Here is a 16,577-nt window from a genome sequence, read left to right as displayed (position 1 = left end):
TGTTCAAAAGGGATAGGTTTCACCTGAACTGGAAAGGGACTAATATCCTGCTGGAATCATTTGTTAGTTCTATTTCAGCAGCCCGTATACTTTGAGGGAGGGTTGGGGGCTCCCGAAGTAACAGTGAAAATAGAAAGAAAGATGAGGATAGTTCCAAATCAGAAAAGAGCAAGCTAATTAGAAAAGGCACACAAGAGCAAGTCAAAGAATAAGGTAACTATGAAGAACTATTTCAATATAAGGGCCTTATAGGTAAGGCTGATGAATTCAGGGCATGCATGGGAACATGGGACTGGAACATCAAAACTACTATAGAAACTTGGCTGAGGAAAGGACAGGACTGGCAGCTCAATGTTCTGGGTTGTGGATGTTACAGGAGCATAGAAGGAGAGAAGGGTAAGTGGAATTTTTGATTAAGGAAAACATTATTACTATAATTAGAGAAGGTATATCTAAGGGGTCAGTTTGTGAAAATGTTTGGATGAAAATTAGAAATATGAAAATGGTGACCACCTTGATGGGATTATACTGTAGGCACCCTCCTGTAGTCAGAGGAAAATTGAGGAACAGATATGTACAGAGATCTCAAATATGTGTAAAAATAATAGGATTGTAATGGGGGATTTTAATTTTCCAAACACGGACTGGAACTGCCATAGTGTTAAATGTTTGGATGGTGAAGAATTTGTTCAATATGTTCAAGAAAAGTTTCTTATCAGTATGTAAGTATTCCTACTGGACAAGTAGCAAAACTTGACCGTCTCTTGGGAAGTAAAGCAGAGCAAGTGACTGAAGTGTTAGTAGAGAAACACTTTGGAACTAGTGATCATAATGCTATTAGTTTACCAATAGGTGGAGAAAAGGATAAGTCTTCCACAAAAGTTTGTTTCTTAATTGAAATAAGGCAAATTTTAAGGGTATGAAACAAAAAGTCTCAAGAGTTGATTGGAGTAGATTGTTCGCAGGTAAAGGGACGACTGACCAGTGGGAGGCCTTCAAAACTGAGCATTATGTTCCTGCTAGAGTGATAGGGAAGGCTGGTAAGATTAGGGAACAATGGATGAATAAAGATATTGAAGTTCTTGTCATGAATAAAAAAGAATCATAGATATAGAAAACTATATATCTATTTAGTTATACAGATAACTATATCTATAACTGAATCTCTTCAAGAGTATAAAGAGTGTTAAGGGCATTCTTCAGAATGAAATCAGGGAGGCAGATAGGGTATATGAGATAAACTTGGCAGATAAGGTTGAGGATAATTCAGAAAGATTCTACAAATACATTAAGTACAAGAGAGCAGCTAACCAGAGGTTAATGAGGTTGTTGTGTTGAACCTCAGATGTGAGAGACAATAAGTGAATATTTCATCTCAGTTTTTACTGCTGAGAAAGAAATGGAGGCTAGAGAACACAGGGAAAAAATTGATGTTTTGAAAACCACTCACATTACAGAGGGGGAAGTGCTGAAGATCTTAGAAAACATAAGGGTCGATAAATCTCTGGAGTGTGATGTCCCAGACATTATGGGAAGTTAGGGAGGTAATTGTCAGATCCCTATGACCTATATTTGTATCACCTATAAGCACAGATGAAGTACCAGAGAACTGGAGGGTGGCTAATGTTGCACCATTGTTTAAGAAAGTCTATAAAGGGAAGCTTGGGAACTATAGACCTGAGACTCTGACATTGGTGTTGGGAGTCGTTGGACGTGATGCTGAAAGATGAGGTTTACATGCATTTCAAGAGACAAGGAATGATCAGGGATAGTTAGCATGGTTTGTGAGAAGGAAATAATGTCTCTCAAACTTGATTGAGTTTTTTTAATGAAGTAACCAAAATGTTGAGAGCAGAACAGTAGGTGTTTACTTGGACTTTAGTAAAGCCTTTGACAGATCTGCATGATAGACTAATTAGTAACGTTAGATCATGTGCAATTCAGGGTGAGCTTGCCAGTTGGATACAAAATTGGCTTAATGACACAAGACAGAGAGTGTTGGTGGAAGGTTTTTTTTCGGATTAGAGGCCTGTGACTACTGGTGTTCCACAGGGATCGGTACTGTGTCCACTTTTGTTTGTAATTTATATAAATGATTTGGATGAGAACATAGAAGGTTTGTTAGTAAGTTTGCAGATGGCACAAAAATTGATAGTATAACGGACAGTGAAGAGGGTTATCTAAGATTACAAAGAGAACTTGATCAATTAGGTCAGTGGGCTGAGGAGTGACAGATGAAGTTTAATTTGGATAAATGTGAGGCATTGCTTTTTGTTAATACAAAAAAGAACAGGACTTATGCACTTAATGATAGGGCCCTGGGTAGTTTATAGAACAGAGAGACCTAGGGTTTCAGGTACATAATTCTTTGAAATTTGTATCACAGGTAGACAGTGTGGTTCAGAAGGTGTTTAGCATATTTGCTTTTATTGTTTAGAACATTGGGTATAGGAGTTAGGACGCCATACTGAGGTTGTACAGGATGTTAGTGAGGCCTGTTCTGGAATACTGTGTATAGTTCTGGTCATTCTGTTAAAGGAAGGATATCATTTAAACTGGACAGGGATCAGAAAAGATTTACCAGGATGTTGCTGGGAATGGAGGGTTTGAGATGTAAAGTAGACTGAAAAGACTGGGACTTTTTTCACTGGAGTACAGGAGGTTGAGGGGTGACATTATTGAGCTTGTAAAATCAAGAGGGACATAAATAAAATGAATGACAAAGGTATTTTCCCGAGGGTGGGGGAGTTCAAAACTAGAGGACATATTTTTAAGCTGAGAGGAGAAAGATTTAAAGGAAGAGAAGCACCTTTTTTTTTTCCACACCAGAGTGGCTCATGAGTGGAATGAATGCCGGAGAAAGTGGTGGATGTAGGTACAGTTATAATGTTTAAAAGACATTTGGATACGTTCATGAAATGAAAGGTTTGGTGGAATATTGGCAGGTAGGACTAGTTTAGTTTGGGAACACAGTCGGAGTGGGCTGGTTGGACCAAAGGGTCTGTTTCCATGCTGTATGACTACGGCTCTACGGAAGGGAAAGGCTACTGTCAGAAGGGTACTGGAGAAAGATGTTCCAAGTCAGGGAGTGAATCTTCCCACATAAATGCCATTGCCAAGAAGGGAACATTCAAATAGTGCAGATGGGCACCCAAGTCCCAGGAGTTCTGAATGAGAGGGTGGAAAATATGTAACAGAGTGACAGAGTGTGAGGAAGGGAGGAAGAGTGAATTAGAGAGACGAGTAATATGAGGGATGTGGAGTAAGAGAGAGAGAGCATGAGGTTGGGACATAGAGAGTGAGTAAGATGATGTGTGTGAGCAAATAGGGAGGGGATGGGGAAGAGGAGTATATGAAACTAAGCATGAGCCAGTCACAGCCCGATCCTTTGCCTCCTCTTTCTCCCTCCCAAAAAAACCCTATCCACAAAGCAGGCTGGCAAGGTTAAAGGCAACTCACCTCTGATCTCCTTCCATATGAATTCAGCAGTGTTTAGATTTGCATCACCAGAAGCAAATGCAAGGTTGGTCGTAGATTCATAGAGATGTGCAACATGGAAACAGACCCTTCAGGCCAACTCATCCATGCTAACCACATATCCTAAATTAACCTAGTCCCACTTGCCAGCATTTGGCCCATATCCTTCTAATCCCTGTCTATTCATATACCCATCCAGCTGCCTTTTAAATGTCATGTACCAGCCTCCACCACTGTTAAACCAAACTAATTAGGTTGAGTGCACTTGCCTCTTCTTCCTAAACCATCAAGTTCTGCTTCTTAAAAGACAAAAAGCAAAAGCAACTTTTATAAGTTAGCTCTGTTCGGCTTTGTATGGTCAATTTTATTAATTTATCATTTACTTCACTTAGTGATTTATCGCCTGGGAGTTTTTTTTTTCTGAAATTCCTATTTATTACTCTGCCAAACCTAAGCTTTCTGAAATACTTCACTGCCTTCCCAAGGACAAGAAAACTTGAACTGTGCAATACCCTGTTCTTCATAGTAAGGGTTGTGGGTTTGAAAGATATTGTACTGTGTCTTGTAACACACACCGATGACGTGGAACACTGATAGTGGAGAGACTGCATTCTGAAGGTGATGGATGGGATGCCATTCAAGCGGCTACTTTGCCTTGGATGGTATTCGGCATCTGAAGTGTTGTTGCTATGATCATCATATTCCTGTCTTGTGACTTGTAGATTCATTTATATAGCTGGTCCACTTAAGTTTCTAACAATTGGTAACTCCCATGATAATGATATTGGGATAATTAGTAATGGTATTTTGTTGAACATCAAGGAATGATGGTTAGATTCTTTTTAAGTTATTGATGATCATTGCTGCCATTTATCAGGCCAAATCTGAATGTTGTCCAGGTTCATGAGGCACAATTATTTCGAATTAAGAATGGAATTGAATACTGTGCAATCTTCAGTGATCCTCCTCATTTCTTCCCTTTTAATGGAGGGAAGGTCACCGATGAAGTAGCTGAAGGTGGTTGGGCACAGGATACCTCAGTGTCCTGAGGAACTTTGCTGGAGCTGAGATAATTGACTGATGCAATGGCAATCATTTTCCTTTGCTTTAGGTATGGCTACAGCCGTTGGAGAGGCTGACTTTTAATTCCCATGTACTTAGTTAGTCCTAAGGCTATCACTTTCACCTCACCCCTGAGATTTTGGTCTTCTGTCCATATTTGCGTCAAGGCTGTAATGGGGTTTGGAGCTGAATGAATCCAGCAGTACTTAAACTAAGCATCAATGAATAGATTACCATGGAAAGACAACCACTTGATTGTACTGTAGGCAGCAACATCCATCACCTTGCTGATGGTCAATTGTCAGCTGGCCAGCTATCCCAGTCCTGGGATAACTCTCCATATGATACTGAGGATGACATTGCAAGGATGACTAGGCAGGATTGTGCCTTTGTCAAGTCTGAATCCAATTCTCAACTTGATGCTAAGTGGCCTGTCTGTTTTGACTTTTTTTATGTTTTGTCTTGGCTGAACAGATTGCTAGGCCACTTGAGATAACTTAGTTGATAGTTAACCACATGCTGTGGTTCTAGCATGAAGCAGCATAAGATTTCCTTCCCTAAATGACATTAGTGAACCAGATTGTTTTTTACACTAGTCAGGTAGTTCCAATGGCATTGTTATTGATACTAAATTTTTTAAAATCCAGATTTATTTTATTAAATAAATTCAGATTCCTCAGCTGCCTGAGGATTTGACATTTGCTTCCAGATCATTGGTCCGGGTTTCTGGATTACTAATCCAGTCACATAATTATAATGCTGCCCATACGTCATGATTTCTATCAGTGCTTAACAAAATAAAGCCAAAAAATTACCATGACAATGTTTAGCAAAGGTCTTTGTTCAATTTATTGGCTTTTATTAAACATCTTGTACAACCCGAAGGTAAACATTAACAAGGTAATATATAACTTGCATGCCTTCGAGCAGTTTTCTCAAAGAGAGACAATATCTCGACATTGAGTAAAAAGTGAGGTCTGCAGATGCTGGAGATCACAGCTGAAAATGTGTTGCTCGTCAAAGCACAGCAGGTTAGGCAGCATCCAAGGAACAGGAAATTCGCCGTTTCGGGCCAGAGCCCTTCATCAGGAATGAGGAGAGGGTGCCAGGCAGGCTAAGATAAAAGGTAGGGAGGAGGGACTTGGGGGAGGGGCGATGGAGATGTGATAGGTGGAAGGAGGTCAAGGTGAGGGTGTTAGGCCAGAGTGGGGTGGGGGCGGAGAGGTCAGGAAGAAGATTGCAGGTTAGGAGGGCGGTGCTGAGTTCAAGGGAATCGACTGAGACAAGGGGGAGGGGAAATGAGGAAACTGGAGAAATCTGAGTTCATCCCTTGTGGTTGGAGGGTTCCCAGGCAGAAGATGAGGCGCTCTTCCTCCAACCGTCGTGTTGTTATGTTCTGGCGATGGAGGAGTCCAAGGACCTGCATGTCTTTGGTGGAGTGGGAGGGAGAGTTAAAGTGTTGAGCCACGGGGTGGTTGGGTTGGTTGGTCCGGGCATCCCAGTGGTGTTCCCTGAAGCGTTCCGCAAGTAGGCGGCCCGTCTCCCCAATATAGAGGAGGCCACATCGGGTGCAGTGGATGCAATAGATGATGTGTGTGGAGGTGCAGGTGAATTTGTGGCGGATATGGAAGGATCCCTTGGGGCCTTGGAGAGAGGGAAGGGAGGAGGTGTGGGCGCAAGTTTTGCATTTCGTGCGGTTGCAGGGGAAGGTGCCGTGAGTGGAGGTTGGGTTGGTGGGGGGTGTGGACCTGACGAGGGAGTCACGAAGGGAGTGGTCTTTGCGGAACACTGATAGGGGAGGGGAGTGAAATATATCTTTGGTGGTGGGGTCCGTTGGAGGTGGCGGAAATGACGGCGGATGATACGATGTATACGGAGGTTGGTGGGGTGGTAGGTGAGAACCAGTGGGGTTCTGTCTTGGTGGCGGTTGGAGGGGCGGGGCTCAAGGGCGGAGGAGCGGGAAGTGGAGGAGATGCAGTGGAGGGCATCGTCGATCACGTCTGGGGGGAATCTGCGGTCCTTGAAGAAGGAAGCCATTTGGGCTGTACGGTATTGGAATTGGTCCTCCTGGGAGCAGATGCGGCGGAGATGAAGGAATTGGGAATATGGGATGGAGTTTTTATAGGGGGCAGGGTGGGAGGAGGTGTAGTCCAGGTAGCTGTGGGAGTCAGTCGGTTTATAGTAGATGTCTGTGTTGAGTCGGTCGCCCGAGATAGAAAAGGAAAGGTCTAGGAAGGGGAGGGAGGAGTCTGAGACAGTCCAGGTGAATTTGAGGTCGGGATGGAAGGTGTTGGTAAAGTTGATGAACTGTTCGACCTCCTCGTGGGAGCACATATCCGAAGAGGCAGGCATAGCTGGGGCCCATGCAGGTGCCCATGGCTACTCCTTTGGTTTGGAGGAAGTGGGAGGATTGGAAAGAGAAGTTGATCAGAGCGAGGACCAGTTCAGTCAGTTGAAAGAGGGTGTCAGTGGAAGGGTACTGGTTGGGTACCTCATAGTCCCACAACTCCGCACCACCCGTTTCTACCTCCTGCCCAAAATCCACAAACCTGACTGCCCCAACCGACCCATTGTCTCAGCCTACTCCTGCCCACCAAACTCATTTCTGCATACCTCAACACGTTCCTGTCCCCCTTAGTCCAAGAACTTCTCACTTACCTTCGGGACATCACCCACGCCCTCCACCTCCTCCATGATTTTCGCTTCCCCGGCCCCCACCGCCTTAGCTTCACCATGGACATCCAGCCCCTATACACCTCCATTCCTCATCACCAAGGCCTCAAAGCCCTCCGCTTCTTCCTTTCCCGCCGACCCAACCAGTACCCTTCCACTGACACCCTCTTTCAACTGACTGAACTGGTCCTCGCTCTGATCAACTTCTCTTTCCAATCCTCCCACTTCCTCCAAACCAAAGGAGTAGCCATGGGCACCTGCATGGGCCCCAGCTATGCCTGCCTCTTCGGATATGTGGAACAGCCCATCTTCCGCAGCTATACTGGCACCACGCCCCACCTTTTCCTCCGCTACACTGATGACTGTATCGGCGATACCTCGTGCTCCCACGAGGAGGTTGAACAGTTCATCCACTTTACTAACACTTTCCACCCCAATCTCAAATTTACCTGGACCGTCTCAGACTCCTCCCTCCCCTTCATCGACCTCTCCATTTCTATCTCGGGCGACCGACTCAACACGGACATTCACTATAAACCGACCGACTCCCACAGCTACTTAGCCTACACCTCCTCCCACCCTGCCCCCTGTATAAACGCCATCACATATTCCCAATTCCTTCGCCTCTGCCACATCTGCTCCCAGGAGGACCAATTCCAATACCGAACAACCCAGATGGCCTCCTTCTTCAAAGACTGCAATTTCCCCTCAGACGATGCTCTCCACCACATCTCCTCCACTTCCCGCTCCTCCGCCCTTGAACCCCGCCCCTCCAGTCACCACCAGGAAGAACCCCACTGGTCCTCACCTACCACCCCACCAGCCTACAGATACATCGTATCATCCTTCATCATTTCCACCACCTCCAAACATACCCCACCACAAAGAATATATTTCCCTCCCCTCCCCTATCAGCATTCTGGAAAGATCACTCCCTCCGCGACTCCCTCTTCAGGTCCATACCCCCCACCAACCCAACCTGCACTCCCAGCACCTTCCCCTGCAACCACAAGAAATGCAAAACTTGCGCCCACACCTCCCCCCTCACTTTCCTCCAAGGCCCCAAGGGATCCTTCCATATCCATCACAAATTCGCCTGCACCTCCACACATATCATTTACTGTATCTGCTGCACCCAACGTGGCCTCCTCTACATTGGGGAGACAGGCCGCCTACTTGCGGAATGTTTCAGAGAACACCTCTGGGGCACCCACACCAACCAACCCAACTGCCCTGTGGCTGAAGACTTTAACTCCCCCTCCCACTCCGCCAAGGACATGCAGGTCCTTGGCCTCTTCCATCGCCAGAGCATGGCAACACGACGGCTGGAGGAAGAGCGCCTCCTCTTCCGCCTAGGAACCCTCCAACCACAAGGGATGAATGCAGATTTCTCCAGCTTCCTCATTTCCCCTCCCCCCACCTTATGCAATGATCCTGTGGCATTTGGTTTAGAAGTTGTATTTCCTTAAAACCTACATGGTGACTATGAAAAGGTTTTATATGGTAAAGTGAGTGTTACTGATACTAAAATATTGAGGTGTTGTCTTTCATATTGTTTCATAGGACTGGTCTTATTTTGGCCAGATTATCTAATGAACAAACTTGTTTTATTTCACTGCCACGAAAAAGCAATATAATCAGGAATCAACAGGCAAGGCTACGTAACATTCTGTTCCATGGTATTGGTAAAAGGTACTCTTTGGAAACATTCCTATCAAAGGTTGACACATAATACAAATAATTTTTAAAAATTTATCAATAGTTAACACTGTCTCATTCTGCGCATGAACTCAAGTGTTATGTTTGATATGTTGCTGACGTACAACCAGAATTTAGCTGTTGTAAAATAGGATAACCCACACAGTTTATCATAGACAATTAATAATCAAACGTGACATGAGCACATATTGTGCATAGGCCAATATATTTTCAACTATGAGTCTTTGGGTCAACTATGGATGATAAAAGGTTAGAATAGAAATGGTGAAAAGAGACTTATGGATCCAGGTATGTAGATCATTTAAATTACCTGAACAGGTATAGAAAATAATCCAAAAGGTAATGGAATGTTAGCCTTGTATCCTGAAGATTAAAAAATAAGGGATCAGAATTCAGTGCTGCAGCTATACATCATGGTTTGACCACAGACAATGGTTCGGAGGAATATATTAGCCTTGGAAAGAGTGCAATGTAGGTTTCCCAAGTTTAAAAGAAGTTCCATAAACTGGAACTGGAACCAGAATCTAAAAGTTTGTATTTTTGATTGAAGTATTCAAGGTATTAAGAGGAACAGAAAGGGTAGACTGGAACTTTGTCCACACGTTGGATGGTCTAAGACGGGATGTTTTGTCCCTGGGTCAGGAGAATAGAGTCAGACCAATTCCCAACTCCACAAACTCAACTCCACTCAGTGACACAGAACTTGAAATTTTCCATTGGTTGATGTAGGAATGTTGATGATGTTGATAGCGGATGACACTTGAAACAGTGTGGAAGCTGCTGCATATCATGATGGACTGGGGAATACCTACATCAGTATAGTAACAGTATGGGAAAGATTTTATTTTTAAAAAAATAATAAAACTTCTACTGGCCCTTAGCACTCACCCATATCCATGTCAAAATAGGGAAGTCCACTGGACCGGATGGGATTTATCCTAGGATTCTCTGGGAAGCTAGGGAGGAGATTACAGAACCTTTGGCTTTGATCTTTATGTCATCATTGTCTACAGGAATAGTGCCAGAAGACTGGATGATAGCAAATGTTGTCCCCTTGTTCAAGAATTACCTTGTTCAATCCTGGTAAATTTATAAACCAGTAAGCCTTACTTCAGTTATGGGTAAATTGTTGGAAAGGATTATAAGAGATAGGATTTATAATCATCGATAAAGAAATAATTTGCTTAGGGATAGCCAACACAGTTTTGTGATGGGTAGGTCGTGCCTCTCAAACCTTACTGAGTTCTTTGAGAAGGTGACCAAAGAGGTGGATGAGGGTAAAGCAGTTGATGTGGTGTATATGGATTTCAGTAAAGCATTTGATAGAGTTCCCCATTGTAGGCTATTGCACAAAATATGGAGGCATGGGATTGAGTGTGATTTAACAGTTTGGATCAGAAAGAAGACAAAGGATAGTGGTTGATGGGAAATGTTCATCCTGGTGTTCAGTCACTAGTGGTGTACCGCAAGGATACTGTTGTTTGTCATTTTTATAAATGACCTTGATGAGGGCGTAGAAGGATAGGTTAGCAAATTTGCGGATTACATTAAATTTGGTGGAGTTGTGGACAGTGCAGAAGGATGTTGCAAGTTACAGAGGGACATAGATAAGCTGCAGGAAAATTTCTGTGTCCATATGCATAGATCCCTAAAAGTTGCCACCCTGGTTGATGGGGTTGTTAAGAAGGCATACAGTGAGGGAGTGACTTTCGGAGCCATGAAGTCACGCTGCAGCTGTACAAAGCTCTGGCACGACCGCACTTGGATTGCATACAGGTCTGGTCGCTGAATTATAGGAAGGACGTGGAAGCATTGGAAAGGGTTCAGAGGAGATTTACTGGGTTGTTGCCTGGTATGAAAGGAAGGTGTTATGAGTAAAGGCTGAGGGAGTTGAGGCCGTTATCATTCGTGAGAAAAAAGTTAAGAGGTGACTTACTAGAGACTTACAAGATAATCAGAGGGTTAAATAGGGTGGATAGTGAGAGCCATTTCCTTGGATGGTGATGGCTAGCACGAGGGGACATAGCTTTAAATTGAGGGGTGATGGACATAGGACAGATATCATAGGTAGGTTCTTTACTCAGAGAGTAGTAAGGGCATGGAATGCCCTGCCTGCAATAGCAGTAGACTCACCAACATTAAGAGCATTTAAATGGTAATTGGATAAACATATGGATGATAATGGAAGAGTATAGGTCAGATTGGTTTCACAGCTCGGTGCAACACTGAGGGCCGAAGGGTCTGTACTGCACTGTAATGTTCTATTCCCCTAAGTGTCCATCTATCCCATTCACACCTTTTATTATAGTGAAGCATCTCAAAAGTACTTCAAATGTGGAAGATAATGATAAATTGGGGTGGCAGAGGTGTGAGGAACAAAGATAAATTGCAGAATCAAAGAGATAGGAGAGCAGAGACCTAACAAGAGATAGGGATTAGAGAGACCCAGAGTGTAGAATTAAGATAGCTGGAAGTGCTACCACTGACGGAGAATGGAAAAAGAGGATACAAAGGGATTAGTTGCACAGGGGATGATGAATGTTCTCCTTGTCCAACAAATCAAAGTTAGTTAAAAAGAGTGCATTAAGACATTAATATGGAAATGTTACAGCCCTGAACCACCTGCACAGGACTTAAAATTAGAGTGGAAATTATATTGCCTGTATCAGTAAAAGAAATGTCAAATCGTTCACCCATAACATAGAGGCATTTGCACATAGAAACTTTACCATATTTTCCAGCTATTTTTATTGCTTCAGAAATAACAGGCCAACTGAATAATTATAATCACTGACTTAGGTGAAGAAACATTCAATGATATATCAGTCAGGAGTGTAGAATAATGCTTAGTAGGCATAAAATTTATGTAAATTAAGTCTCGAAAGTTCCTTAGTTTCTCTGCCAGCTGTGTGCAACGGAAGAAATTTCCTCTTTAACTCATAATTAGCATTGTTGATGAGCAATGCATCCTGAGGTATTCTGACTTACAGTTTCCCAAATTGTTGCAGTGGTAATGACAATGAAACCATCAACATTTACCGTGAATATTTCCATAAAATTGGCAGCAACATCTTGACTTCATACGCCAAAATAATGTAGAAATTTGGACAATGCTGTCAATGATTTGGAGCTTCATCAGAGGATGTGCTTTTGAAATCCTTGTTTTCCTTCCTGTCAGACTGTCACCAGCAGAAACTCTTTGAACTGATGAAAATGCGCATAGTTAGATTCACTGTGAAATCCTTGGAAACCTGGTTTTTAAATGCTGTAGCACCACCAAAGACCTTCCCATTTGTGGAATTTATTTTCGTAGTAAAATTCTACATTCTTAATAATTTTTAAAGTTTAGTTAGAGTGTCTTTAGCACTTATATAAATCCCAACATTATATTTTGCAATCTGGAATGTTAAATTGAAAAATAACAGATGTGTTGTGCCAAACTTTCCAATGTGCTGCCTGTGTAAGTATTTCAGTGAGATTAACTGCTCACCTTCTTGTTAACATCAATACTGCTACACACTTGGAAACCTGCTTGATGTGGTGCCAGATTTAAACTGGCATCAAAAATGTGGAATTCTGTACCTCACAACAGGGCAGCATTCTTCAAGGTCAGCAGCAAGTGAGTGACTGAAGTATCCGGATCAGTAAATAGCATGATGGTACTGGTGAGACAGAAATAGATGGTAAAATCAAAGGCAGGTAGTGTTTGGACACAATTAATTTCATGGATTCCACTTTAATGCACATGTTTTTTTGGATATGTCAACCATTAAATTTAACAAGCTGGCCACATGAAATTCACATCTGAAATGGATTAATTTTGTACAATAGTCTTAATAACTTGAGAACATTTGAATGATAAAATGAATTAGCCTGTTCTATACATTGGCTAATGAAATATTACCAGTCAGAGCTGTTATAACTATATATTCAATCAGTTTATTTGATTTAAAACAAGCCACACAAATTAGTATGCAATATGAATCCATTTGAAAGAACTGTTTTGATTGAACTTGTGTACCCCAGGATACCAGTGATTATGAAAATCCAGATGGACGTTCTGATGACTCAGACACTTATGAAGATCCACGTGATGATGGTGATGATGATGAAAATTATGAGCCACCTCCTAGTGAAAATAAAAACAAGAAAATAGTTGCCAAACCTATGCATATTTCCAAGGGTGATTATGCAGGTAATGCATAGCTGTTTTGTTTTAAGAATTACTGTAGTGCTTGTTACTGTAGTGCGTTGACTTGTTTCTTACATGAGCTAAGTAGTTAAGATGTGTGCTGTTCCAGTTGTCAATAACTGCACAGAAGTCAGAATTAGTGTAAAACAAGAGTTAAAACTTCAGTTTATCTGGTGAGCTTCTCCTGGAGTACTCATGTATTTTTGGCTGACCACTTAATGCTACTTCATAGAGATGGATTTTGTGATCTCCTGTCCGCCATATTTTCAGCGGTGCACAAGGAAAAATTTCTAGTGATGATTTGTCCACCACTTTCCGCCAGTCCTCCAAATTTTCCTCCATAAGATAAATAAAAGGGAGCCTGAAGCAGCTCCCACTCACCTGTTTATAATAGGTAGTTAGTAGTCAGTTGAACTTGTCACTATAATACCTGCAGGCAATGGGAATGGGCAGACTTTTTATCTTAGATACTAGCAGTTAAAACGTGAGAAGGAACTTGGGGAGAGGATATCCTTCAGGGTTATCTCCCTACAAGATTCTATAACTCCCATTCCTAGCTTCCAAAGACCCTTCACGCAATCTCCCTTGCACTCTTCAACAGAGGATTTATACTCTTTCATGGAATCTTTGTATTCCCCTTCTTCCTTTTCGGGGTCCTGCTGTTCACTAGTATTCAGTACATCAATCAATGAAGACCCCCCTGGCACAGTTATTACTTCATCTCAAGTACAGTGTTTGTGTCTTGGCTGCTGATGGGCAGGTAAGATAGAACCAGTGAAAATCGGGCAAAATCTTTGGACCTCTACATTGGCCAATGTCTTTGTAGAAGTTTACATAATAGTGAGGGTTATAGATATAGTTAATGGTAGTTGTCTTTTCCCTAGGATGAGGGATTTCAAGGCCGGGGGTGCACTTTTACGGTAAGAGGAGAGAGACTCAAAAAAGACATGAAGGGCAAATTCTTTACACTGCGGGTGGTTCGCACGTGGAATGAACTTCCTGAGGAAGTGGTGCGTATGGGTACAATTGGAACATTTAAAAGACATTTGGATAAGTACGTGCACAGAAAAGGTTTGGTGGGATATGGGCCAGGAACAGGCGGGGGCTGGTTTAGTTTGGGATTAGTATCGGCATAGATTGATTGGACCGAAGGGTCTGTTTCTCTGCTGTATGATTCTATGACTATGGATCAGTGTATGAGATAGTAGAGGTTGCACACTCTGTCTCTGTCACATCTTACCATAATGTTTGGACCAGAGCCTGCCTCACTCCCCCAGAATTTGTTTCTGTTCTGGAACTTATCTTGCCTCAATCAAAATATCCTGTGGTCTATGATTTTCTCCAATTGGAGGAAACCCTTCCTCCATCCTACCACTCCCAAACTAAACTGCTTCTGCCTTATCCATTATTGCCTGGTTCTGCTCCCTGCTAAAACGAAGTCTGTTTACTCAATTGCGACGTACAAAATGACACTAAATTCCCCTCCTTTGAAGTGAAGTTTCAGTAAAGCAAAAGGTAGCATCTTTACTATTGGCTTCCAACCCTACTGTAACAAAGACGGTCAGTCCAGTTCTCTTGTAAGCAGCAGTGTCACAATGATGGGTACAACACTGGTCGCTAAACCTGAGATGAAGGAGGATCCATTTTCCAAAAATATTAAACTCATTGGAAGAATATTAGAGATAGTAGTTGCCTATTGCAAATTTCAACAGCATTATGATTCATTAATCATTGAATGTATTCTCTTCTTGAAAGAGTTGAAGATTATAGATTTCTATGTAAGAGTAACTTTTTATATTACCTAAAACTTCTTTATAAATGAGCTGATTAGTTCAGTCCTGAGTCAGTGGCTGTTTCTGAATCATGAGAAGTAACACTCCTTGTCATGTTCATAGACAACCGACCAGCAGCCTCTTTTGCAAAGCCACCTCCAATGCTGTCACGATCGTCACCAGTTCCAGTCCAACGAAAGATACCTACACATTCACAGAAAATAGGAGAAAGGGAAGATGATGAGGTAAGATTGAAATTAAAAGGGGATTCATCTTTTTAAATTGTCCATAACCCCAAAAACTGCAAGGCCTCACTAGGGATGAGCCATGGTGGTTAGTTGTAAGTCAGGATTTTGGATGCATCGTGCAATTTACAAAATGGCTCAGCTAGTAGTGTTGATCCAATTATAAAGCAGGAATTTTATTAATTATTTCAGTGTACACAAACAAGTGGTCTGACTCCTTGTATTCCGAATCTTAAAGCTATCATTTCCCATTACACCTACATTGAAAAATTGTTTGTTTTGATGGTAGCCTGTATCCTTCAGAGCAACCAGGAATTCAAAATATTTAATACAAGAGCAGAAATTTTCTGTCAGAAATACAATATTTCAGCCTTTCATCAGTTTTTAAAGGAGTTTTATGTAAGAAATTTAAGTTATCAATCTCTGCTGGAATTGATTGTCTTTCCTGAATAAAGTTTAACAGCCTTTTAGAAAGTGACAATAGGACTCATGTTGATTTTAGCTGGTGAGAATCCTGCTGAGGCAGCTTGGGCAGGACTCTTGAAATGTGTAAGTAAATGTGTAAACAAAGTTCAAGGAATTGTCCATGTATTTGTTTAAATGTTAATATGTCTTTAAAGTGCTTTGGTTTTAAATTGAAAAATCTACAACATGGAAAGGATTTGTTCAAATTATGTTCTTGTAAAAGCCCGATTTTCTCGTTTATGTTCTCTGGTGCCCTTCTTAAAACTGATAACGGAAGCTTTGAAAAGCAGGTTTTATTACAGCAAAATGTATTGCGAATACATACATGAGAATGGTTTATATCAGAGACAGGTTTGGTGGAAATGGGGGCAATACCTTAAAGGTAACACTGCATAAATAGGGACATGACTGAGATTTTATATCAACAGTGAACTGTTTCAAACATATGGGTATTTGTAACACATTAAGTAAGGGATTGTATTTAGCAGGGGAAAAAAAACCAAACATTAGAAAATAAATAAAACAAAACCATGGATCTTGGAAATTTGAGACAAAAACAGAAAGTGGTAGATTAATTGAGCAGCTGCAAATGTGTTGCTGGTTAAAGCACAGCAGGTTAGGTAGCATCCAAGGAATAGGAAATTCGACGTTTCGGGCATAAGCCCTTCATCAGGGCTTATGCCCGAAACGTCGAATTTCCTATTCCTTGGATGCTGCCTAACCTGCTGTGCTTTAACCAGCAACACATTTGCAGCTGTGATCTCCAGCATCTGCAGACCTCATTTTTTACCCGATTAATTGAGCAGGTCTGACTGCTTCTATAGAGAGAGAAACAGAGTTAACATTTCAAATTTAGGTGACCCTTCATCAGAATTGCTCTGCCCTTTGCAGTTCTGACAAAGCATCACTGGATTGGAAATGTTAACTCTGTTTCTCTCTACAGATGCTACCAGACCTGCTGAGTTTCTCCAC

The 16,577-nt window shown here is 42.0% G+C and overlaps 1 protein-coding gene across 6 annotated transcripts in view; it reads left to right on the top strand.

The window, feature by feature from the left end:
* Nucleotides 1-16,577, top strand: part of blnk (B cell linker) — a 203,563-nt gene that overhangs the window by 132,645 nt on the left and 54,341 nt on the right. For all 6 annotated transcript variants that reach the window (XM_060841938.1, XM_060841939.1, XM_060841937.1 and 3 more), the window contains 2 exons: nt 12,958-13,126; nt 15,019-15,140. In XM_060841938.1, the coding sequence (XP_060697921.1) occupies nt 12,958-13,126; nt 15,019-15,140 (291 nt within the window). The remainder of the gene's footprint in view (nt 1-12,957; nt 13,127-15,018; nt 15,141-16,577) is intronic.

Source organism: Hemiscyllium ocellatum, chromosome 22 (assembly GCF_020745735.1).
Source record: "Hemiscyllium ocellatum isolate sHemOce1 chromosome 22, sHemOce1.pat.X.cur, whole genome shotgun sequence".
Lineage (NCBI taxonomy): Eukaryota > Metazoa > Chordata > Chondrichthyes > Orectolobiformes > Hemiscylliidae > Hemiscyllium > Hemiscyllium ocellatum.
The sequence above is the reverse complement of the archived record's forward strand: the minus strand, read 5'-3'. Positions and strand labels throughout refer to the sequence as shown.